General features: G+C 41.4%; 1 protein-coding gene across 1 annotated transcript in view; it reads left to right on the plus strand.

Moving 5' to 3' along the window:
* The window catches only part of UTP20 (UTP20 small subunit processome component), a 107,711-nt gene that overhangs the window by 58,796 nt on the left and 22,664 nt on the right, over nt 1-26,251 (plus strand). Inside the window, exons 30-46 of the mRNA XM_044280640.1 lie at nt 5,362-5,588; nt 5,679-5,823; nt 11,072-11,159; nt 11,433-11,576; nt 11,695-11,748; nt 11,833-11,985; nt 12,177-12,332; nt 13,737-13,877; nt 13,997-14,134; nt 18,544-18,683; nt 19,576-19,667; nt 19,750-20,012; nt 20,974-21,113; nt 21,404-21,560; nt 21,668-21,766; nt 22,511-22,678; nt 22,790-22,956. Of these exons, the coding sequence (XP_044136575.1) occupies nt 5,362-5,588; nt 5,679-5,823; nt 11,072-11,159; nt 11,433-11,576; nt 11,695-11,748; nt 11,833-11,985; nt 12,177-12,332; nt 13,737-13,877; nt 13,997-14,134; nt 18,544-18,683; nt 19,576-19,667; nt 19,750-20,012; nt 20,974-21,113; nt 21,404-21,560; nt 21,668-21,766; nt 22,511-22,678; nt 22,790-22,956 (2,472 nt within the window). The remainder of the gene's footprint in view (nt 1-5,361; nt 5,589-5,678; nt 5,824-11,071; nt 11,160-11,432; nt 11,577-11,694; nt 11,749-11,832; nt 11,986-12,176; nt 12,333-13,736; nt 13,878-13,996; nt 14,135-18,543; nt 18,684-19,575; nt 19,668-19,749; nt 20,013-20,973; nt 21,114-21,403; nt 21,561-21,667; nt 21,767-22,510; nt 22,679-22,789; nt 22,957-26,251) is intronic.

Below are 26,251 nucleotides of genomic sequence, written 5' to 3' on the forward strand. Positions count from 1 at the left end.
CCATTTCCAATAACGTCATATACCACCAGCTTCTAGGATCTCCCACCGCCAACAACGCCCAGCTTGAACCCTAAAGACTTCCCTCAAGCCTGAGCGTTCCTCCACAAACGCAAAGCCCGTTCGATTAAACCCTGCAAACCCAGGGCCCACAAATCAATGCCCACAGCATTCAAATGAACTCCATCCGCTCTCCAGAATCCACCACTCCCCAACTCCAAATCAGTATGCCTGACTGCCACTGCCCCATTGCGCGCCATAAACCTCCCAATTGCCCTATTCACCTACACTCTGGCCTTGTTAATGCGCTCCACCGAACGTGCCTCCCTCCAGGTCTTACGAGCCACTATGTCCGACCAAACCGTTACCAGACCCGGAAACATGGACCACAATCTCAAAAGGTCAAACTTTATGTCCTTTATCAATTCCCTGCAAGGCCTGACTCCCAAATCATTACCCCCGCCATGCAACACTAATATATCGGGGGCTCTATCCAACCTCGCAAAATGGTGCACCTCCCTCAAGACGCTCCCCCATAACATACCCCTACACCCCAGCCACCGCAACAACGCTTCATCCCTACTGAAACCAAGCTGCCGTCCTTGTGGTCGCACGTCCGCCCGCAGCGCCCCCCAAGAATCCACACCAAAACCGCACCTGCAACACAAACAAAAATAAATTAATATCAGCACCACCAATCACCAACTACCCAAACGAACATAAGATTTAAAACGCGAAGATTCCCACCTCCCGATCTTCTTAATCACCTCCTCACTGAAACCCAACCTGGCCGCCTCCATTGCCGCCCCAATCCTGAAGGAATGACCCGTAAAATCCCTAGAGTCCATTCCTAATGCCCCCAGACATTTTTTTTAAACACTGCCACACACTGAAAACGTGACAAAAACGACCCATCCTCGTGTCGTAGCAGGGGCCCCCTCTTCTCAAAACTCACCCCCTCCCTGTATTCTCTTAAGCAGCGCACCGGACACAACACACACCCCGGCACCTCAAACAGTGTCACGCTACAACCTCTACCCTCCCTATCCGTTTTAGATAAGCGGATCCGCACCACAACCCTATCACCATACAAATCCACATCACCCCCACACAAACTTCCTGCCTTACAAACACTGGGACACACTAGTTCACCCAAACAAAGCCTCGAAAAACGCCAACGAAAAGGCCAACCTAAACAGCCGCCCCTCACCCAATGATCTACAAATCAAACCCACCTGCTCACCAATCCGCAACAACAAAGCGAACAAAACTGGCCGCCTACGATCCGCCACTCGCTTACCCCTTCTACATCCTTTCAATACCTGTCTTACCAAGAAGGTCTTCGTAACATCTGGGAGGCCCCGTAATTTAAACCCAAACGCCAAACCCGCCATAAGCCGATTCACCTGCGCTATCGACCATCCTTTCTCTGCCATGTTCCCCAAGAACAATAGCAACTGAATCTCACCCTCATCAATGCCCATACCCAACTCAGTGCACCACCGCTCCCAATCTCTCCACGCCTTACCGTAGGCCATCCAAGTGCCAGCGCTCAAAGACTCCCTCAACAACCCTGCTACTGTACCTCCAAGAGCTCCCAAAGAAACTCGGGACACACCAGCCCGACCGCCTCTGCTTCCGGGGCCAGCTGCCGAAAACGCTCCCACTGTAAACGAGAAAGAGAGTCAGCTACCCCATTATCAACACCCGGCACATGCACCGCCACAATCCAAGCGTTAATCTCTAAACAACGTAACACCAAATGCTGCAATAACTTAACCACAGGGGGTGACTACGCCGTCAAACCATTGATCGCCTGCACCCCCCCAGGTTTTCGCAGTGAAAACTAACGTTCCTATTGCTGAACCTGTCCCCCCAGAGCACCACCGCCAGCACAATCGGAAACAACTTCAGCAACGCCACGTTCCGAACTCAACCCCTCAACACCCAAGACTCAGGCCACCATCCCGCACACCACTGGCCATTACAGAACACTCCAAACCACCCCCCCCCCCGCGCAGCGTCCGAATATAAATCAAAATTGAAATTATCCACCGCTTCCCCCAACACCAATGCCCTACCATTAAAATCCCTCAAAAACCTCTCCCAAACCGCCAAATCCCCTTTCAACTCACGCCCCAACCTAAGAAAATGATGCAGAGCAACCACTCCCTTTGTAGCGGACACCAACCTCCTACAAAAAATACGCCCCATCGGGATAATCCGACAGGCGAAATTTAACTTTCCCAACAATGATTGCAAGTCCCGCTAGCGAATCTTGGGCGACCTCACTGCGTTCTCCACCACCATTCTCAGATCCTGAACCTTTTCCACCGGCAACCGACGCTCCATTCTAACAGAGTCAATAACAATGCCCAGAAAACTCAACTCCGTTGTGGGCCCCACAGTCTTCCCTGCCGCCAACGGCACCCCAAATGACTCAAAAAAAGACACTAACGTGGACAACAACAACGAACAAACCCGCGAATCTGCCGGACCTAAACATAAAAAATAGTCTAGGTAATGGATAAGCGACACACACCCCGACACATCCTTAACTACCCATTCCAGGAAAGAACTGAACGTTTCAAAGTATGCATAGGACACAGAGCACCCCATTGGCAGACACCTATCCACAAAATACCCTCCATCCCAGAAACAACCTAACAAGTGTAAACTATCTGGGTTAATGGGCAACAACCGGAATGCCGCCTCAATGTCCGTTTTCGCCAATAAGGTCCCCGGTCCCAATTTACGCACCCACCCTACCGCCGCATCAAAGGAGGTATAGACCACCGAACAGAGCTCAGGATCAATACCTTCATTGACCGACGCCCCCTTTGGAAAGGATAAGTGATGAATGAGCCGAAACTTGTTCGGCTCTTTCTTATGCACCACCCCCAAAGGGGAAACACGCAAATCCTCCAGCGGTAACTCCGCAAAAGACCCATCCATTCTACCCAACGCCACCTCCCCAGTTTCTCAGATACCACCTTCCCATGCTCCAAAGCCGAACGCAGATTCTTCCTAACCCCCAACACCTGTTCCCCCGGGCGAGACTGAATACTGAAACCGTCTGTGAAACCCTTCCTCAAAAATTCCGCCGCTCCCCTGTCCGGGTATCTACCTAGGTACCGCGCCATCACGCCCACCCGTACTGGCATCTGACCCTTTTGCACCTGCCTCGCCCCCCCCCCCCCCCGCTTCGCTCCCCTGAAACAACGGCTAGCCCCATGACCTCCCCCCGCAGGAAGAACACCCGTGCTTGAATTTACACTTCGGCCCAAACTTGCAACTCCCTTCATTAAAGAGAAAGCACAAGCCCTTGGCCGCTGCCGTTGCAAACCCTGATTGACCACCCCCCCCCCCCCCCCATGATCCCCCCCCGAAAGGGCTGCCTGGACCGTACAGGTGCCATCACTTTCATCCACAACCCTATGTCTTTATGATCCCACCTCATACCACAGCGGACCGCTTTCCTCTGACGAAACTGCTCGTCATATCTCAACCACCCAGAACCCCCATAAACCCTATACGTCTCCCCAATAGCGTCCAGATAACAGTCCGTTCCCCTGGCATCCGCTGCTGCCCTCAGCTGCTGCAGCATCTCCTCAACCGTGTGGGACATCTTGCTGGTAAGCTCCTCACAGTTCCTTTCCTCCACAAAATGGCGCCTGCTCTCTCCCGTTCACCTCCTCTTAACACCTAAATCCCGCCCCCCTTATCTTCCTAAACACCTCCTCCCCACCACTGTTAACTTACTCCTGCGAGGCCCTTCCTACCAAAACCTTTCATGTCTGCCTCCCCTTACCTACTTCCTAGTCCGGCCTCTGTTTGTGTCGTGCACCGCTCATACACTTAGTAGTAGAACTGCCATGCTACGTAAAAAGCATACAGCATTGTGGCATGCTACATTAAGGCCCCATGTATTCAATCGCATTTTTGGTGCGGATCGGACCCATTCATTTCAATGAGACCGCAAAAGATGCGGACTGCACATCGTACTGTCTGCATCCATTTGTCCGTACCACTGGCCCGCAAAAAAAAAAATGTCTTATTCTTGTCCATTTTGCTGACAAGACTAAGCATTTCTAACATAGGGTGGGATGTGCTGATTCGCAAACACATGCAGAACACACGCGGCCGGTATCCATGTTTTGTCTGCAGTTTGCGGATACGGTCATGTGAATCCTCTCTTGGAAGGGACTCTAACCATTTTTATTTCTGTATTCCATTTTAATGGTTGCTCTTATTACAGACATTTTTCCCCATTAAAGTTAGTGGGGTAAATCAGGTTATGGTGATTTACGGCAACAACAACATTGCAGCATAACCACTTGTGAATATGGCCTTCAAAGGGAACCTGTCACCTCTACTATGCTACCCTCACTGAGCGTTTCTAAATGTTCATTGTGTTACTAGGTAGGCAAAGAGGCGTGACCCATACATATCAGACATCGAAGGCATATCCTAGCGATATGCCCCCAATATCTGAGGTGAGACAATGCCTTTAATGACTATACATTTTAATGATGTGTTTCTTGCCATTTATTTATTTTTTCTTATGTGTAGGGACAGTAATGAGGAACATTTTTCTAAAACATTTTATCTAGAGAATTTCTACATTTACATGAGAACTTGCCCTGAAATTTCCCTCATCTCTACATAGGTCTGTCTACACAGTACAGAGCAGCGCTCACTGTAAAGACTTCTGGGTTAATTCTTTTTCCTTCCCTGCTGGCTGCTATATATTTCTAGAAATGAATCATTGAATTATCTGTACTATGCATATACATTTACAGAGACAGGGGGTAGTTGATTTACAACATATAGAGACAGTATATACTATAAATTAGCTATCCCTGTCTCTGCTCCTCAATAGCCAGTGCTGCCTGCACAATATACCCCTGCATCTTCCGGCGGCTAGTTGGTTATTCAGAATGCCAGAGATACAGAAGTAGTATTCACTGTCGGTGCTGACCATGCTGATCAGTGTCAATATAGCAGGAGGGCAGAGCAACTATATATGTATAGCACAGATGTTAATTTCTAGAAATATATTGGAGCCATCTGTGTTGACGGACATGCCTTAGCAACACTAATTTAAAGAGCGCTGCTAAGGGACATTTCAGGTTTTCAGGGCAAGTTTTCTCATATAAATGTTCAAATTCTCCAAATGTTCTCTATCACTGTCCCTACATATTAGAATAAAACAAATGGCAGTTACACTTTAAAGGCAAATTTTAGCAATCCAAAAAGGAATTTAGTGATGCGTAAATTAAAATCTGCAGTGTGCCTTTACTTTTATTGATACCGTGAATGATGCTCATTTATTATGAGACTTATGGTTCTGTTTTTCTGTAGGTATTTTCCTTTACTTGCTAAACAAAAGCCTGGGCAGCCTGAGTTTGATGTACTCCTGAATGCATTTGCTCTGCTCTCTACAAAGAATTTATCTGACACGACAGCAGGTGTAGTCATAGATATAACTAGTAATCTTCTGAACAGCCCGGACTTTGAAGAAACTGAAAGCCTAACACGTTTGGTTGTTAATGACTGTGTTGTTCATGATGCCACAAACATCAGTGATGGTAGGGAAGAAGTTTATGTACTTCATTCATTGCCTTTACATTTGTGGTGGCCTTCCTCATAATAATGTGTGGATATTTTGTTGAATTTAGAGTGCCCAACCTTTGGGGTGAAGCTGGTTTTACCCAATGTGCGAGTGCTCTTACAGTATCTCTGTAAGAGCATGCTGAATGCAGAAAAAATCAAGAAGAAGAAATTTAGTGCACAAGTCAGCAAGGAGCTCAGCATCCTATCAAGGTACGTGCATTTCAGACAATGAAAATAGGAGGCATTGCTAAAATGTTTTAAAAATTGCATTAAAGAGAGAACCTGTCACCATGAAATACAATGCAGTCTGCAGGCAGAATGTTATAGAGGAGGATATCAAAGCATGTTATATAAGTAGGATAGAGAATACTATCAGTGACTGACAGCTATCTCTGTATACACACTTACACAGAGAATGCTATCAATCACTGATAACACCTCCCCCATGTACAGTTATCAGTTACTAACTGCTATCTCTATATACAGTGGATATAAAAAGTCTACACACCCCTGTTAAAATGTCAGGTTTCTATAAAGTAAAAAAAAAAAAAATGAGACAAAGATAAATCATTTCAGAACTTTTTCCACCTTTGTATGTAACGTATAAACTGTACAGCTCAATTGAAAAGCAAACTGAAATCTTTTAGGGGGGGAGAAGAAATATAAAAATACAATAATATGGTTGCATAAGTGTGCACACCCTTAAACTAATACTTTGTTGAAGCACCTTTTGATTTTATTACAGCACTCAGTCTTTTTGGGTATGAGTCTATCAGCATGGCACATGTTGACTTGGCAAGATTTGCCCACTCTTCTTTGCAAAAACACTCCAAATCTGTCAGATTGCGAGGGCATCTCCTGTGCACAGCCCTCTTCAGATCACCCCACAGATTTTCAATTAGAATTCAGGTCTGGGATCTGGCTGGGCCATTCCAAAACGTTTATCTTCTTCTGGTGAAGCCATTCCTTTGTTGATTTGGATGTATGCTTTGGGTCATTGTCATGCTGAAAGATGAAGTTCCTCTTCATGTTCAGCTTTCTAGCAGAATCCTGAAGGTTCTGTGCCAATATTGACTGGTATTTGGAACTGTTCATATTTCCCTCTAGCTTAACTAAGGCCCCAGTTCCAGCTGAGTGAAAACAGCCCCAAAGCAGGATGCTGCCACCACCATGCTTCACTGTGGGTATGGTGTTCTTTTGGTGCAGTGTTGTTTTTGCACCAAACATATCTTTTGGAATTATGGCAAAAAAGTTCAACCTTGGTTTCATCAGACCATAACACCTTTTCCCACATGCTTTTGGGAGACTTCAGATGTGTTTTGGCAAAATGTATACACACTTACACAGAGAATGCTATCAATCACTGATAACGCCTCCCCATGTACAATTATCAATAACTGACCGCTATCTCAGTCTACACGCTTACATTGGGAATGCTATCAATTACTGATAACACCTCCCTCATGTACACCAGTTTTTCTGCATCTTTTCCCACCAAACTATACATCATTCTGCTCAGCTCCCCCTGCTTTATTACATACTGCCTGCAGATTACACTGCATTTTGTGGTGACAGGTTCTTTCTAAAGCATCCTGTAAAGGCTTATACCCAATATAATTATGTATTAGTGATTCCATAGTGAATAATTTATTCACTTTGTTGTATGCTACACTGCCACTTCTATTCAGGCTGCTGCTAAACAATGGATGATGAGGCTGATCGGAGAGATGAAGGTGGATTTCCACACTGTTTTGAAGATCTGTTTTGTCACGGTCATTGCAGACAATTGCTCATACGTACCACCTGGGAAAGACAGGAGACAAGTTGTCTGTTTGCTGGAGTGTCTTTTTGCAGCACCTGTCATTGGACAGGAGCATTTAAAAGACCTTGTCTGAGATTAGAAAAGAGAGTCTGCTTTATTATTTTCACTTCTTGTGTAACCCACTTCACGCAGCAGCTATGCTGCTCTATGTAAGGGCAGCATTGTATGGAGACAGGTCGGCTCTACTATTAGCCAAATATTGGGCTCTTTGCCTATCAGGAGTGATTATACAATACATCGCACACACCGTTTCTGCATTTTTTTTATGACCAGAGTGTTCTCCCCACCTCTCCTGTCTTTGTCACTGCGATTAACAGCTAGCTGGTGTGTATATCCATGCATACACATTGGTCCATGTGACAAAACAAACTGTGAGCTCAGCTATAATATTCTTGTGTAATGAACTGCAAATATAAATTCAAGAAACTGTACAAGTTGGGAGATGTCGGAAATTGGGAAAGTGTTAACTCATGGCTTGAGAACAGACTGTCCTACAACTAAGTGCAGAATGAAAATAGGGCTGCAGCTATCGATTATTTTAGTAATCAAGTATTCTACCGATTTAATCCAACGATTAATCAGGTACTCTAATAAGAAAAAGCAAATTAAAAGAACGTTTTCTATAAAAACTCAGCAGCTCCCCCTCCAGTACCATTAGTTCTTCCCTAGTGCCATCAGTTCTTCCTCCAATGCAATTAGTTCCTTCAGCAGTGCCACCAGCTTCCCCCAGTGCCATAATTTCCCCCTCCGATGCCACTAGCTCCCCCCAGTGCCACCAGCTTTCCTATGTCATCAGTTGCTCCCCCTCTCAGTGCCATCAGCTCCCCCTCCAATGCCACCAACTCCTCCCCCAATGCCACCAGCTGCTCCCACTGGCATAGTTTCCCCCCACTCCCCCTCCTAGCCATCAGTGCCCAACCACAGTGCCTGTGAATTAAAATACTTACCTTTCCTTTTGGGGCACTGACGACGCTCCAGAGATATTCCATCCTCTTCTTCACGCGGTGCACTGGGACCTGACGTCACACAGCATCAGGTCATAGTGCGTGCTTGCGTGCACTGTGTCCTGACAATGTGTGTATATCGGGATCCAGTGCAGAGCTGTGCAGGCAGGCGGGTGACCATGGATCGTGAGTAATAGTAAGCTCTTCACTCACACTCGATGGACACATGGCACAAACGAAAAAATTATCATCGAGGATTTTTTTTGTGTCGAGTTAATCGATTAATTTGAGTAATCGTTTCAGCCCTAAATGAAAATCTCCTAATCTACATTGGCATTTAAATAACAGATTTTGCTTTACAAATTGAACTTTTCTGGTTTTTCATTTTTCATTCCCTGCCTTCCTGGAGCCATAACATATTTTTATTTTTCCATTCACGTAGCCATAGGAGAGCTTGTTTTTTGCAGAACAAGTTGTACTTTCTAATGGCACCATTTATTTATTACATAGATGTAGTGGGAAGCTGAAAAGAAATTCCATTTAGAATGAAATTGAGTGAAAAAACTCAATTCCGACACAGTTTTATGGATTGTTTTTATGGTGTTTGCTATGCAGTAAAACTAAGTATGAGAAATCTATGGCGCTCTGGAATTGCTTTTCAAAGCTTTAATTATGTAACTTCAATACCATTTACATCAAGGTGAATATACATGTTTTAGTACATAGCCACTTACAAATCTCCGGATGTTTTGGTCAGAAATTACCTTTTTCAACGGTAACTGTAGCTGTAAGGAGGGAGCAAAGCAGCTGGATGTCAATTCTGACCCAAACATCCAGACATTTATAAGTGGCTATGTATTCATCTGGATGTGAACCTTCTTGAATTTACGTAATAAAAGCATTGAAGAACAATTCCGGAGTGCATAGATTTCTCATTCTTGATACATGACCCTCCGGTCCTCCATGTGCACCTGCAACTGAACATTGACATGCAGGTCACACATATCTACTTCTATGCAGTAAAACTGACCTGTTACTATCCTTCTCTGTGTCAGTATTATTGCAACGATACTACATTTTTAATAGTTTTTCCTGTGTTTTAATACTGCATTTTATTTTATTTTTTGCATCACCACATCCTGACGCCTATAGCTTTTTTTTATATTTATGTCTATGAGGTAGCGTTGTGGCAAAAAAAATAATACCATTTTGGGGTGTATATGACTTTTTGATCACTTTGTATTCATTTTTTTTTTGGGGGGGGGGGGGGGGGGAGGTGAAGCAACAAAAAAATGTAAATTGGTCATTTGGATTTTTTATTATGGCGTTCACCATAGGTGAAAAATAAGTTTATATTTTAATAGTTTGGGCATTTTTGGACACCGCAATACCTAGGATCTTTATTATTTTTATTTCTAAAATGAGTAGAGAGAGTTATGTGAATTTTTATTTTTTGCTTTTTTATATTTTTAAAACCTTATTTATTTTTTATTTTATGCCATAGACTGCAATGTCTTTCCATTGCAGTCTATTGGAAAATCAGTTTGTCCCTATACAGCCCTGCCACAGGCTGGGTTTAATAGGAATGTTGCTATGACAGGCCTCAGATCCTCGAGTGTCGCCACAGGTTTAAAGCTATGTTTTTTGCCACCTTGCTTAAAGAGGACCTTTCACTAGTTTAAAAACTAACTATATCAGTGGGCAGAGCGGCGCCCAGGGGTCCCCCTGCACTTACTAGTATGTCTGCGCGCCGCTCCGTTCGCCCGGTATAGGCTCCGGTGTCTGCAGCTCCCTCTGTTGTACTGGGTGGAGTTTTTGTATTAGGGTTGTCCCTTGCTGCAGCGCTGGCCAATCACAGCGCACAGCTCATAGCCTGGGAGTCCCTAATACAAAAACTCTGTCCGGTACAACAGAGGGAGCTGCAGACACCGGAGCCTATACTGGGCGAACGGAGCGGCGCCCAGACATACTAGTAAGTGCAGGGGGACCCCTGGGCGCTGCTCTGCCCACTGATATAGTCAGTTTTTTATACTAGTGAAAGGTCCTCTTTAAATCTGAAATAATAAATATGGTCACGTCTTCTTTAATATAAATATTAAAATATTATAGGTTAAATCCAAATCTATTTCTATATAAATGAATGATGATTATTATATGAAGGTTACACATCAAAGAAACAAATGCAAACCCAAACAATTAGGAAAAACATATCTAAACTCTAAACCACTCTCACAGAGCTAACTTAATACTTACAGAAAAACCTACATAAAGACACCAGAGTCTCTCTAGCTCAACGAGTATATATAATTATTGAATAGATATACATAACATGATAAAAGTGTGAGTGGACTGGCTGGCACTGGTAAATGAGCTCAACAGTCTCTGCTCATCTGCTCCTTAGCATAGACATTGCTAAAGTTATTTCTATATATCAATACAATTGCTATGATTTTCACAAAAATAAAATGATGGGGCTTGAATAGAGCTATGACCCCCAGCCCTCCTCCCATCTGAAGAGTTGCTTTATTTTCTTAATTTATCATAATAGGTGAACAGTCATTTGGAGGAGAAATCTCAATATTAAATGGAGTCCAGTCATATAAAATACATGGTTGCACTGAGTCCTCCTGAGATATGGGGGCATCCATAGATGTTAGAACATTACTGAAATCTATATTTTTGTCTTTAACAGGATCAGCAAATTTATCCAAGACAAAGAACAGAGTAATTTACTCATAGGGCTCCTTATATCCTACTTGCACAAAGGTAACTTGGCTCAGGTGAGTTATATGTTCTCTATCAAACTGTATGATATGTCCTTGGAATCCTCCTCTTAGCAGTGAGTTGGTGTGCGACTTCAGAGCTAGTTTGCGTGTACGATTTGGTTGTCAATTCTGTTAACATTCAAGAGGAATTAAAAACTGTTATTTTATCTGTTGTTAACCTGAAAACTTGGACATGGAGAAGAGGTTCTTGCAACATTTAGAAAGTGTCCCTGGGGAAAGAAATGACTGAGATGTGCTATATAGTGAATCCGGTTCTTCTCTTACTAGGACACAGAAGTGGACATCCTGGAGACTGTGCAGAACTTGCTGAGACATTGTCTGAAGCGCACAAGTTTCTTAAAGCCACTAGCCAAACTGTTTGCTGTGATCCAGAATAAGCTATCCCGGCAGACCCTTTGTACTACTTTTCAGGTAAAGTATGCATTTAGTGATGTGGCTTGTGCTCATGAACCTTTTCACTCAGTGTTTAGTAGTTTATATATAGATTTTTTTATTTATTTATATATATTGATTTTTGTTTTTTTTTCAGGTGCTCTCCGAACTTGATCCTCAGTTACAGTACATCACCGATGTTGTTGTCAAGGTTTGTTTTTTTAATGATCCCTTTTTCATCTTATGGCAACACTTGGCTTGAGCTTATTTTTGCTATTTTATTTGTTTTACACAGTTAAATGCATATGATCAGAGACATTTGGATGATATCCACTTTGACGTTCGATTAACAGCCTTCCAAAAAGCAACTTCCTTTATTAAAGAGATGAAATCTATCGATTTGAACTACATTCTTCCACTTATGCACAACTGTTTCTACACAATCCAGGTAAATCTTACTCCTTTTCCTTTGGGTTATAGTTACTAATATGAATTAAACATTTGGATAATTGGATGGCTAAATCTTCCTTTTTTGCAGGTAGATTGTAAACCACTTCCCTGGTTTTTGTAAGTCTTGTACTGGAATATACTATGCATATTTCAAGTTATGATAATACTTTAATATGTTTACTCTTCCAGCTTGGCGATATGTCTTTGAGTGACAATGCAGGGCTACTCCTTACCAGTATTATGAAGCTGCTTGCAGCAGTAAAGCACACAGAGGAGGAGTACCGGGAGATCATTCAGCGCACTCTGCTTGACAGCTTGAAGATTGGCCTCAAAAGTAAAGTTGAGGTATGTACTTGCAATATTACGGTAAATAAAGTATTTTTATATGAAATAATGTTTATTTTGTTAAACAAGCAATATTTTATTAACATGGCCAATGGATAATGAATATCTTAATATTTCACCTTAAAGGGGTATTACAGTCTGCCCCTCCCCTAAGTCACGTGACTCAGTCCGAGTCACATGATTGGAACCTTCGCTATCGGCAACCGACACCCGCGGCGATATCTGAGTGCAGAATCAAGCCATATGCTCTGTGATAAAAACTAATCGCGATTTTCATGTTTGTTTGTGTGATTCTAATAAGGATGGACACATTATATATATATATATCTGACCGCCAGTAGTGTTAGGACATATAAGCGAAATGCTCAATGCCATCTTCATTAACCCCTGCAGGGAACAAAGGGGAAACAATAAGAACAAAGTAAAATCAATATAAAAGTAGCAATATACTACAGGTCACTAATGAAGTAGATGATTCTTATTCTATAGCACTCAGATTGAACTCAATATTCCAGCCATATGGTTGAAGTGCTCTTCAATTCTCTTCAATTCAATTCTTTTTTCCTCAGAATCATGTTTCTATCTCCCCCTCTTCTCAACTTTCCCACGGAGTCAATTACTCTGAATCGTAGTTAGTTGATCGAGTGGCCACATTCAATAAAATGTTTTGCTACAGGTTTATCCATCATTCTCTTCCTAATGGTACTCTTGTGTTTGTTAATCCTTTCTCTGATCTCCATCATAGTCTCTCCTATATAAATCGCACTACATGGGCATTGAATCATATAAATTATGTCCCTTGATCTACATGTATTCTGAGGATAGGTCATCAATGTATATGGCCTGCACAACCCCTTTAATATTGTAGCCATGGCCCATTCACTTAAATGGGACTGAGCTGCACATAAGCCATGTGATGGATGAACATAGCATCACTGGGCTGGTAGGGGGCCACCGCTATCAGTTGGTCACCACTGATCAGATATTGACAATTAGTGTTGAGCGGATTGAGCTACAGATCATAGGTCCGAAGTCTATTCGTTCAAACACTTTGTTTTAATGTTGTACGAAGACCTGTCTCCGTAGAGCATTAAAATGTATTGGATCTGTAATACACAAATGTGGTGTTTCACAACCACTTAGTTCAAAGGTAAAGTGTGGTACTCTACGTTTAAAGTCTTCAATGCTTTATTATTTCACAAAAAACATTAGTGGTCAGTATAGAAAATGGCTGATGTGTTTCAAGCAGCAGTTGCTCTTGTATCTATGAGTAAGAGCAACAGCTACTCAAAACGCGTAAGCTGTAATGTGCACGTACCATGGCACAAATATGTTTGTGTTTTGGCTCTTAGAAATACAAGTGATGTCATGTACATAATTTAGATGACCCTTTTCTTTTAACAGACTATTCAGCAGGATTATACGACTTTACTTTCTAACTTGATCCGAACATTTCCTCAGCATCCAGAGTTCTCTGACTTGGTTCAGCTTACAGATTACAATGATCCTGAAATGGACTTTTTTGAGAATATGAAACATATTCAGGTATGTGCAGTGTTTTTATGCTATATTTCTGCACTTATAGTTTCTTACAGCTGTGTGGGAAAATGTCAGAACTTATCTTTGAATTATTACGGCTGTGTTATATATATTTTTTTTAACAGATCCACAGGAGAGCGCGAGCCTTGAGAAAACTAGCAAAGCATTTAACTGAAGGAAATGTAGTGCTGTCCTCCAGATCCCTGCAAAATTACATAATGCCGTATGCAACCAGCACTGTATTTGATGAGAATATGCTTAAGGTATATAATGATTACTAATTCTGTTTGTGGTGAGCCATCAGCAGTTTTGACTATACCAAACTGCTGACAGCGCTAGGTGGTGGCTAGGAAGGGCATAAACATATGGTATCTTTTGTAAAACTTTTATTATTGGAAGTAGTGTGAATATGAAATTTCTTTCTGCCCCTTGAGTGGCCAGGGCAGAGCTTCACTGTGATATTCTCTCTGCATTCAAGCTGCTTCACAGCCCCTTACCTCTTCTCTAAGTGACAGCTGTAGAATCCAACCAGGAGATCACTACAGCTGTTACTAAGGCTACTTTCACACTAGCGTTAATATTTTCCGGTATTGAGATCCGTCATAGGGTCTCAATACCAGAGAAAAACGCTTCAGTTTCGTCCCCATTCATTGTCAATAGGGACAAAACGTAACTGAACAGAACGGAATCCTCCAAAATGCATTCCGTTCCGTTCTCATAACGGAGAGCAAACCGCAGCATGCCCCACAATGCAAGTCAATAGGGACGGATCCATTTTCTCTGACACAATAGAAAACTGATCAGTCTCCCATTGACTTTCAATGGAGTTCATGACCGATCCGTCTTGGCTATGTTACAGATAATACGACTGGATCCATTCATAACCAATGCAGATGGTTGTATTATTAGTAACTGATGCATTTTTGCTGATCGCAAAAACGCTAGTGTGAAAGTAGCCTAAGAGCAGAGGGGAAAACTTTTGAAGCGGCTCAGTGCAGAGAACAAACTGTATTTCACAGTGAAGCTTCACCCTGGGCACTTGCAAGTGCAGAATCCAGCAGAATAAACATTTATATTCACACTAGTACTGATAATAAATGTTCCACAAACATATGTTTGTACTACTCTCCCCAGCCCCTACCTAATGCTGTCAGCAGTTTATTTTTAAATCAAACAATTTTTATTAAGTTTTTCAAGTAAAACAGTACACCGTACATAATGCAAGTACACAAAAACCATTAAACAGACCTCCCCCCCCCCCCCCCCATGCAGCGTCCCCACCTCAATACAATCGAGCAATATCCACATGATCCCCAGTAGTTGATACCACCCAACTCCGATATTTTACACACCAGTGCCCCAACAGCATCTAGGGGCGCCTTCCTGTTGATAAAGACAGTGAAATCCTCTGTGTATCCAGCATCCAAGCCCTCGCCAGCGCTGGAGATGCCAAAAAGAAAATTAAGTTTTTAAATGTACCTCTTTTAAGATGAACACTGTTCTCCAACGATATCCGATACTTAATCACTTCTACCAACGCCTGCATATTTGGGGGAAGTAGGTTGAATTAATTTGCAAGTTGAGTGCAAAGCTTTAGCAATTGCCTGCTTTTGACCCTCCGCAACCGGCAGAAGCTCAAATGCAGAACTCCATAGTGTACGTAGACGCCCACAAGTCCACAGCATATACTTATATATATTTTCCTCAGGTTCCGTTCACCTAGGACATTAAGACGGGAGTTAGACCTAATGCCCAAAGAGCAGCTGAGGAGTTTTATAGACCCTATGCAGCAAAAACAATTGCAGGTGGCTCTAAAAGATAAATTAGGACTGTTTCCACCTCCCAAGTCTAGTGTCTCCCAGGCTTTTATCCAGAAGCATCTCATGCACAAGAAATGTACTTATTGAAAGTCTATAGCAGGGTCAAAACTACTGACGGAATCCTTTTTAACCACTTGACCTACCGCAGCGACGTAGAAAGTTGTGTGGTGGTAGGCTCTTATCTGTAACCCGAAGTATAAAAGACTCTGGTAACATCGCGATCTGCTGGGGGCTTGTGCCACCGCAGATCGCTGTGACCACGCGGTCATTAAACAGCTGCGGTCACAGGGAGATGTGCCGTGGCCAGCTGGAGCGGTCAGGCAGTAATAGACGCTTGTAGCATCCAGCTACAAGCGTCTATTACATTGTAAAATCTAAAAGCCTGCAGGGAGCACTTTTTGTTAGCTAAGAACTCCACCTGCTGGCTTTAAGATGAAATGTCCGCCTGCACGCTGGGAATTAACCTCTTCCTGCCTTGACTGACAGAAATGGGTTAATTCACTTAAAAAAAAAAAAAAATAGTGATTAAAAAAAAAAAACTTTAAATATACTAATTTACCCTAGATGAATAACATAAAAAAGATTGTTCTGGCAGTACGGTGCTATAGAACCAGCGATAGAAAAATAGGCGGCCAAAATCTAAAATGCGCTCCAGTCTGATGAAGTCTTGCCGCAGGCCCAGCCAGTAGATAAATTGCATAAATAGCGTCAATTTTCAGGGTACAAGCGTACGGGAATGGTTTTAGACATGTTTTGTCTTGAAACCTTTTGTAATAGTTAGAAAATACAATTGATAAGAAATGAAAAATATATTTTTATTTTCAGTTTTTCCTTAAATATGTTTTTTAAAATATTTTATCCATCATCTAATGGCACAAAAGAAAGGTCTAAGGCGTCCCGAGAAAAATAATATCAAATACATGTAGGCATTATTACTTTGGATGTCTGCATAGTACATGTGAAGAAGTCTGACATGTCCGATTTTATTCTATTTTATTGTACTCATACCAGGGAAACTGTCGAAATATATGATATTGTATGCTGCATACTATTATCTTGTATACATTTGATTGTGCCACGAACGTGCTTTGTTACTCTTTTTCAATAAAACGAGTTAAAAAAAATAATACATGTAGGCAGGCTCAGAAATTAATCAGTTATATGCGGTTAGATAGACGCATTGCTACAACTGAAAAACTGGCCTGGTAAGGAAGGGGGGATAAACTCTGCTGCAATAACTTTATATTTATATTATCTATAGTAGGTGCTGATGCTTATTACATTTCTGTAGTATTGCTCTTTAAAGTAAAGCTCTGGAATCTTTGGTAGCATCCTATTTTGTGCAGGCTCTGAAAGCATTCAGCTCATGCGCACATACAGGAAGCAGAATCTCTTGTATCTATGTATTCTCTATACTTTTAGCACTTGCACAGAAGAGGGCAAATCACCTTAAGTGCTATGGACTTGTCAGCTGCTGCCATCAAGTGTTTACATGCCATATCCATAGGCACCAGGGGACCGTGAACTGAGTGCTGTGATAAGGTGTGAGACCTGCAGCATCGTCCATCTTGATTTTCTAAGGTTTAGGATTAAAAAGACAATTGGCCGCAAAGTTGGGGAGGGAAGAGGATATAAATGCATGAGAGTTTATGGGATGTTGAGTAACAACTACTAACACCCAAAAAGCCACACTACAAAAATGTAAATATAATATTTATTGAATTCCATATAATAAAATATATAATGATACCAATTACAAAGATTAAAAACAGATCCCACATAGCAGCATGTGGCAAGTCACACATAAAAGCATACAGCGATCTATGCGTATCAAAGAACGCCTGTAAAAGTCCACTAGTCAGAAGGGCCCATATCCATCAGTGCACTAATCCTTAGGGTCCATTCACACGTCCTGTTTTTTTTTCATCCTGAAAAACGGTCCGTTTTTTGCGGATCCGTTGTTCCTGAAAATGTTTCCGTATGTCATCCGTTTTTTGCGGATCCGCAAAAAACGGAAACATGTATACATTTCAATAATCAAATAAAGTTGTTTGGATTTCTTTGAAAAAAAATTGAAAAAAAAAAAAAAAAAAAAAATTTGTTATGTGTTTCCAGGAACGGAATCCGCAAAAAACGGATGACATCCGAATGTCATCCGTTTTTTGCGGATCCATTGACTTTGTATTGTACCAGGATCCGATTTTTCAGGACAAGAATAGGACATGTTTTATATTTAAACGGACATGCGGAACGGAACAACGGAAACGGACAGCACACATTGTGCTGTCCGATTTTTTTTCCAGGACCCATTGAAAATGAATGGGTCCAGATCTGGTCCTGATCTGTTCCTGAAAAAACGGAACAGATCAGGAAAGAAAAAACGGACGTGTGAATGGACCCTTAAAGTCAGGATGATTTTATATAGCTAGGTAAAAAGTTACCTAGCCAACCTACACAGCAGGCATTTAGCATTCTCGTGGGTGCTATTCCATGGGTGTGGATCTTTTTCACTCGCCGTGGACCGCTTTAGGACGTCCCATGGTCCTTTGTCCCCCAATGATACCAGCGAGAAAATGAGATTTTGTGAAACTCAACTGTAAAATCTCTTTCTTGTGGGGTTCATTGGGGGACACAGCACCCACCCAGTATTTATCATTGTTGCATCTCCTTTACTTGGCACATGTTTTCTACTGCTCCTACTGCTTATGCACAAACTGACATGCTCTCTCCAGGCTGGAGGGGGGATAGCCTGTTTTTTGTTTTTTGTTTTGTCAGTGTTTCTGTGGGAAATTTTACATTCCAGGTAAACTTGTTATATGATCTTATCACCCATGTCTTATCTTTTTTTTCAGCATGAACATATGGTCAATGCCTCAGTGGACATGATTGGCTCTGTGTGTAAAAACCTGTCCTGGTCTGCATACATGTATTATTTAAAACATTTTATTCATGTGCTTCAGATGGGACAAATCAATCAAAAACTGGGAGTCAGGTAAGGTGTTTAGTATTTTTTTTTTCTTGAGTACTTTCCCTAAAATTGAGCTGATATTGGAGAAATGAAGACTATTTTGACAGTTTATATAACTATTGGGTCCGACTGCTGGGACCCCCAGTGACCTCAATAATGAGGGCTCCATAACCCGTGGGGAACCCTGAAATGAATGGTTAAGCAGTTCAAGCATGCACACTGCTGCTCCTTCATCTATACTGGACTGTCAAAAATAGCTGAGAGCTTGTATTCTATCTGCCAGTCCCATAGCGATGAGTGGAGTGGCAGTGTGCATGCTCGACATGACACTCCATTCATTGGCAGGCTACAGGGTACATTCTTGTGATCAGTTGGGATAAGAACACTAATACTTGTCTCCCTTCCCATTTTTAGGGGATAATTTGAAATAACTGGAGTACCCCTTTGAATGTCCTAAAAACGCAGTTAAAAGGGCCACTGTCTTAACATAGAGTTTCCATAATGAAATCTGAAAGGTTTTGATTGGTGGGGATCTGAGTGCTGAGACCTCTACTGATTGCTAAAACGAGAAGTTAGAATTGCTCACGTACTCTCCTCGCTGTTGTAGACAGGCTCAATAGAAAGTGTGTGAAGCTGTCTTCAGCAGCGAGGGGTAACTCTTAGTTATAGCGATTGGTGGGGGTCTCAGCACTCCCACCCCAACTGATCAAAACCTTTCATATATCACTATGACATGACAAAGGTTTTTGCAAAGTTTAGTTACTTTTTAAAGGGTTGTTTGTGGGATTAGAAAAAGGCACCGTTTCTGGAGCAAGTTTTTTCTAATTTAAAAGCCCCATTTAGATAACTTGTAAGTTAGAACAGAAATGTCAAATATGTAGGAACATTTTTAATTATGACGTTGTCTTCTGTACAGCTTACTGGTGACTGTGCTCGACGCTTTTCACTTTGATTATATGACTATGGAGAAGCAACTTCAAGCAGTTGAGATAAAAGGCAGTAAACGCGGTAAGCATTGTACATTTCATATTTTACATCTTGTCTACTGGTACTTGATATTATAGTGCTGCCCTACTGGTTACTTTTCTAGATCTAAAAGAGAACAATGTGGAAGATGAGTTAATGGAGTTAGAGCATGAAGAGGAGGACGATCAGATGGACACTCAGGGTGCAGCCCCCACCAGTAAAGAGAATGAGCCCCCTTGTAAACAGCAAGACAACAATCCCAAAAACAAGCAAGTCTTGAACTCTCTTCCAAAAAACAAAGAAGATCTGGCATCACTTATTAGTCATATTCAGGAGACTGTGGCAAATAACATAATTCCAAAGCTGCAGAAGTGTATTGATGCAAAGGTTGGTGTCTTGTACTACAGGATGTTAAAGATCTGGTTCGGATTTTCCATCCATTTTTGGTTTCCCTTTTTTATTTCAAGTATGTCATTATTATTTTTTTTCTAACAAAAATTTATTCACCGCGTCACAGTGTCCACAGTAATCAAAATCAACAGCTCACGTTCCTGTTTCGGCTGCACTGGAAAAGGGGGGGGGGATATCCCCACACGAAAACCAATACAAAAAATTCCCAGCTGCCTTGCTTGCTTCAATCTCGTCTCTTTATTTGTCAAACAACAAAAGTCCTCAAACGGACGCGTCATCCATATTGCCGAAACGTGTCTGTTTGTTGTTTGACAAATAAAGATACGAGATTGAAGCAAGCAAGGCAGCTGGAAATTTTTTGTATTGGATTTAGTGTACCAGTTCCAACATGGCTGTTCCCAATTACAATCCTTCTGGTACCTGCTTGACCAGAAGTGACATGGTGTGTATATGCATGTGGCCACTGCCAGCCAATTAAATTGTATGAATGGATATATTAATGTAGTATTAAAGGGGTTTTCCGTGATTTTACATATTGATGACCTTTCTTCAGGATAGATCATCAGTATCTGGTCAGTGGGGGTACGACTCCTGGCAGCCCCACTGATAAGCTGTTTGAGGAGGCCCCAGTGCTCCATTGAGCGCCGCTTCCTACACGCTGCTTTCCATGAACAGCACCATACATTGTATAACTGCTGTGATTGTGATTGCAGCTCAGCCGCATTAATTTGAATAGCACTGAGCTGCCCCTAAGTCACTTGACTGATAAGTGTGACGCCAGTGGCCTAAGAAGAGTCCTAAGAGCTCACAGAACATCACAGCTTCTTCATACAGCTGATCAGTGGGATAGAGCATCAATATAAAAATCCCAGAAAACCCCTTTAAAGATTATCCAAATATAGTGACTTTTCATTGAATGTTTGTATTGTCCCTACAGATTAAAAGTGAGGAAGAGCACAAACTTGTGAAAAGCAAAGTAGTTAATGAAGAAGAAGTGGTCCGTATTCCAATAGCATTTGCTTTAATCAAGTTGATGCAGACCCTTCCACCAGAGGTTATGGAAGTCAATCTGCCAAGGTAGTATTAAGTTAAATCACATAAATATTCTAGGCAAAGTAAAAATCTGTTTTTCTACTTCCCACTACTTGCTGCCCCCCATTTTCATTATAATATGGCCTGACACATTGCTTCTCTGCGCCCGGGTCTCCTCTTCTGTTCCAATGAAGGAACATAAATCTAGAATTTCCCTAGAATATTTCTTCAAGGAATACACTCCACTTTCTGCATAGATTGATGCATAAGGCTGATTATTATTTTTTTCCTCTAACACTTTTAATCTTACATTTTAAATATCTGTTGTATTTCAGCATCCTGTTAAAGGTGTGTATTCACCTGAGAAACAGAGCACAGGAAATTCGTGACATTGCAAGAAACACTCTAATTAAGATCATAGAAACACTCGGGCCTCGTTACCTGCAATATGTATTAAAAGAGATGCAGACGGTCTTAGTTAAAGGATACCAGGTATTGGGTGCTAGTTGTGGATAGATATGCAAGCCATGGTGCATTGAAACATAATGTAAATTGCATGATTACTTACAATACTCTTTCTCCTTCTTGTAAATTCATAGGTTCATGTGCTAACATTTACAGTAAACTTACTGCTGAAAGGCCTTTCTTCCAGACTGAAGAGTGGAGACTTGGATGGTTGTATTGAATCTCTAATTCAGGTAATGAATTTGAAGGTTGATGGCTTTCAAATGTAACCCTATGTAGACCTGACCCCTTGACAAGATGTGCCGTACGCGCATGCTTTTCCTTGGAGCGCTCCTTGGGCCCGTTTGGCTAACCCTCACTGAAATCAAGAAAGCTGTTCATTGATGGTGATAGGCTGGAGCCTGTATGAATGAGGCTACCAGACCTATCACTGATGTAGGTCTGTAGGTGGCAGTACTACATTGGAATATGCTAAATTTTTCATATATTAAATCACAGTAGTGTTTGGGAGAAGCACTCTAATGATTGCATGTTCTGGTCCCCTATAGGGGCTTAAAAAAATGTAAATCGTTTTTTCAAATTCAAATCAGCCCCCTCCTAATAATTAAAATAAACAATAAAAAAATTAAGATAATTTGCATCCCAGAATGCCTAACTATTAAAACATAAATGTATTGATCCCATGTGGTGAATGCCGTAACTGGAAAAAAAAAATGTCTGATTCACCGTTTTATGGTCACATCTCCTCCCCCCAAAAAAGAATAAAAAGTGTCATACAAACCCCAAAATGATATCTCTGAAAACTACAGATTGCCCTCCCTGCAAAAAATGAGCCCTCACACAGCTCTGTAGACATAAATATAAAAAAGTTATGGGGGGATCAGAATATGACGATATATGCCTTCATGTGCAATCAAAAATAAATGCCTATGACATTTTTGGTATCATTTAATCTTTGTATTTTCTGTTGTTTAAAGATATTTAACCATGAATTGTTTGGGTCCATTGCGGAGGAAAAAGAAGTAAAAGGAATAGTCTCTAAGGTCATGGAAGCCCGAAGCAGCAAAAGCTATGACTCTTATGAACTTCTTGCACAGTTTGTTGGAAAGGATCATGTTATAAAAGTGATCCTTCCCATGAAAGAGGTAAGATACATGTAGAATGATATGAATAGTAATCATTTATATAATTATGTACAGTGGAGATATCCGTATTTCTTTATCTAGCTAACTTTTTTCAATGCCCCTATTGTGCAGGTGTTGGAGAAAACCACAAGTCTAAAACTGGCTCGTAAAGTGCATGAAGCTTTCCGCAGAATTGTTTTTGGCTTAATAGCCAATGAAGACATGACTGCACAGTCCATCCTTCTGCTCAGTTACGGCCTCGTCAGTGAAAATCTTCCTCTCTTAACCGATCAAGAAAAGTATGTTTTATTCTTATTGAAGAGGATATCCTATGAATAATGTAAAAGTGAAAATCATACATAATGGTACATGACAATCTCTCTAACGAAGCTAAAACCCACCCATGAACCTAACATGGATTCAGAGTTCTCCCCATCGCTTCAGTTTTTCTTCTAGATTTAATTTAAGCTGCCAGTTTAGGGTGCGTGCACTTTCTCAAGGAATGTGTATTTTCTGCTGCAGCTGGTGGTGGTTGAAGGATGGAACTGAGCATGTGCTTCTGTCTCACTGAGCTGGACAGAAAAATTAGAAAAAAAGCAAACAGCAGGTGGCGCTATACAGATGGATTTAATTGAATTACTTAGTAGCTATAATAGTTTTTTTTTGTTACATGTAATTACAAAAGTATTCAGATCCAGGTGCTGTTTGAAAACTGTAGAATATTTTTGTGGGACAACTCCTTTAAGGAAATCGCAGAAAAAAATGCACCAACTCCTTTAAGCCCACACATCATTTACTCATTATAGTGAGTCTTTGCCTGTAAAACTGAGCTGTTATGGTTGGCAATATTATTTTTTGCCCCTGACACATTTACAGTATATGTTTTATATACAGGTATACATGAGTTTTGTTTTAAAATGCTGCTGCTGCAAAAAAAGTGTGAAATACCAATTTCTGCCTGTAAAATGTACTTGGTATGAATGGCTGGACGTGTGTTTTTCCCTATTACGTCAATCATTGATTTGCTGGACACATCTGCGTCACATCCTTAATTGTTGCAAACGGTGACCTAAATTGCAGATCATGTTCAGCATATAACTTTCATAATGAACTTTTATTGGTTGGAAAAATCCTTCTAGCAGTGATTATTTTATTTTTTAAGTATACTAAGGCTACTTTCACACTAGCGTTTTTGCGGATCCGTCATGGATCTGCAAAAACGCTTCCGTTACAATAATACAACCGCATGCATCCGTCATGAATGGATCCGGTCGTATTATGTCTTATATAGTCATGACGGATCAGTCATGAACACCATTCAGAGAAAACAGATCCGTCCTCATTGACTTACATTGTGTGTCAGGACGGATCCGTCTTGCTCCGCACCACATCGCGGACAGAAAACCGCTGCTTGCAGCGTTATTCTATCTGCGATGGGAGCACAACCAAACAGAACGGAATGCATTTTAGTGCACTCCGTTTCATTAAGTTCAGTTTTGTCATCATTGACAATGAATGGGGACAAAACTGAAGCGTTGTCTTCCACTCCAATTGAGATCCTATGACGGATCTCCATAGCAGAATTTAAAACGCTAGTGTGAAAGTAGCCTTATTCACTTTTGATCACCAATAAACATTTCTCTTTATGTTTCATTAGACTGGGTAATAATTGCTACAATCTCTTTGAAACGATACAATCTTAATATATTATTACCTGGGACATCCAATGCTCCACTGGGAAAAAGGTATACAAATTAGCTCATTTTCTAAAAAGAGAAGAAAGCTGTGCCTCTAGTGCCACCAGTTGGAAGATAGCTATCGTATACATTAATGTTTAACCTTTAACTCCTTCCCGACCAGCGCCGTAATAGTACAGCGCAGCGGAACGTGACTTGCCTCCCAGCGTCGTACTATTACTGCACGCTGATCGAGCGGGTGCAGGAGCTACGCCAGCCCAATCAGCTGCAAGGGACTGGCTGTTCCCGTTAGCCAGACCTGCTGTATGCGCCGGCATCGGTGATGCCGGCACATTAAACCCTTCTGAGCCGCAGTCAGCACTGACCGCGACATAGAAGGGGTTTGGTGAGGGAGCACATCGGGTCCCCGCGCTGCTGTGAAAAGGCAGCCCAATGCCGTGCAGAGGCTGCCCAATGCCTTGCACGGCATCGCTACCTGACTTCTACGGGTGCCCAGGTCATCCAGCCTCAGGCTGGGTCTCCTAGGCAACCTTTTACTGTATTACTCTGTGCAAAACTCTAACAGGCAATGCATTACAATACAGATGTATTGTAATGCATTGCAGAGGGAATCAGACCCCCAAAAGTTAGTCAGAAATAGAGTTAAAAAAAAAAGTTCAAAACTGTTTTTAATTTAAAAAAAAATTAAGTTTCAAGTGAAAAAAGAAAACCGCCCCTTTTCCCCTGATTTTATAATAAAAAAGTAAAAGAAAAAACACACATTAGGTATCGCCGCATCCGTAACGACTGGTTCTATAAATATATCACATGATCCAGCCATTTTTGTCACCTTGCATCACAAAAGTGCAACACCAAGCGATCAAAAAGGCATATGTTCCACAAAATGATAGCAATAAAAGTCACCTCATCCCGCAATAAAAGTAGACATATTAGGTATTGCCACGTCCGTAACAACCTGCTCTATAAAAATACCACATGTCCTAACCCCTCAGGTGAACACCGTAAAAAATAAAAAGTGACAAAAAAGCCATTTTATGTCACCTTACATCACAAAAATTGCAACACCAAGCGATCAAAGAGGCGTATGCCCCCCAAAATAGTACCAATCAAACAGTCACCTCATCCCGCAAAAAAAGGGACCATACCTAAGACAATCGGTCAAAAAATAAAAAAGCTATGGCTCATCATTTTTGGGGGTTTCAAAAATGCTATATTTGTGTAAAACTTAAATAAGAAAAAGTATATATGTTAGGTATTGCCACGTCCGTAACGATTTGCTCTATAAAAATATTACATGACCTAACCCCTCAGGTGAATGCTGGAAAAATAAATAAATAAAAACGGTGCCAAAATTAAACATTTTTTGGTCACCTTGCCCCATAAAGTGTAATAATGAATGATCAAAAAATCATATGTACCAATAAAAAAGTCAACTCTTCCTGCAAAAAAAAACTAGCCCCCTGCACAGGACGATCGGCAGAAAAATTAAAAAAAATATGGCTTTTAGAAAATGGAGACACAAAAACATACTTTTTTTCAACATTTTAAAAAAAACTGAAACAAAGAAAGAAAGTAGACATATTTTATATCATTGCGTCCATAAAACCTGCTCTATAAAAAATAGCACATGATCTACCCTGTCAGATGAATGTTGGAACAAATAAAAATTGTGTCAAAACGGAAATCTTTGGGTTACCTTGCCTCACAAAAATCGTAATATAGAGCAATAAAAAATCATGTACCTCAAAATAGTACCAATAAAACTGGCACCTTATCGCCTAGTTTCAAAAATGGGGTCACTTTTTGGGAGTTTCTACTGTAGGAGTGCATCAGGGCGGTTTAAAATGGGACATGGCATCTAAAAAACAGTCCAGCAAAATCTGCCTTCCAAAAATCA

This window comes from Bufo gargarizans, chromosome 2 (genome assembly GCF_014858855.1).
Source record: "Bufo gargarizans isolate SCDJY-AF-19 chromosome 2, ASM1485885v1, whole genome shotgun sequence".
NCBI lineage: Eukaryota > Metazoa > Chordata > Amphibia > Anura > Bufonidae > Bufo > Bufo gargarizans.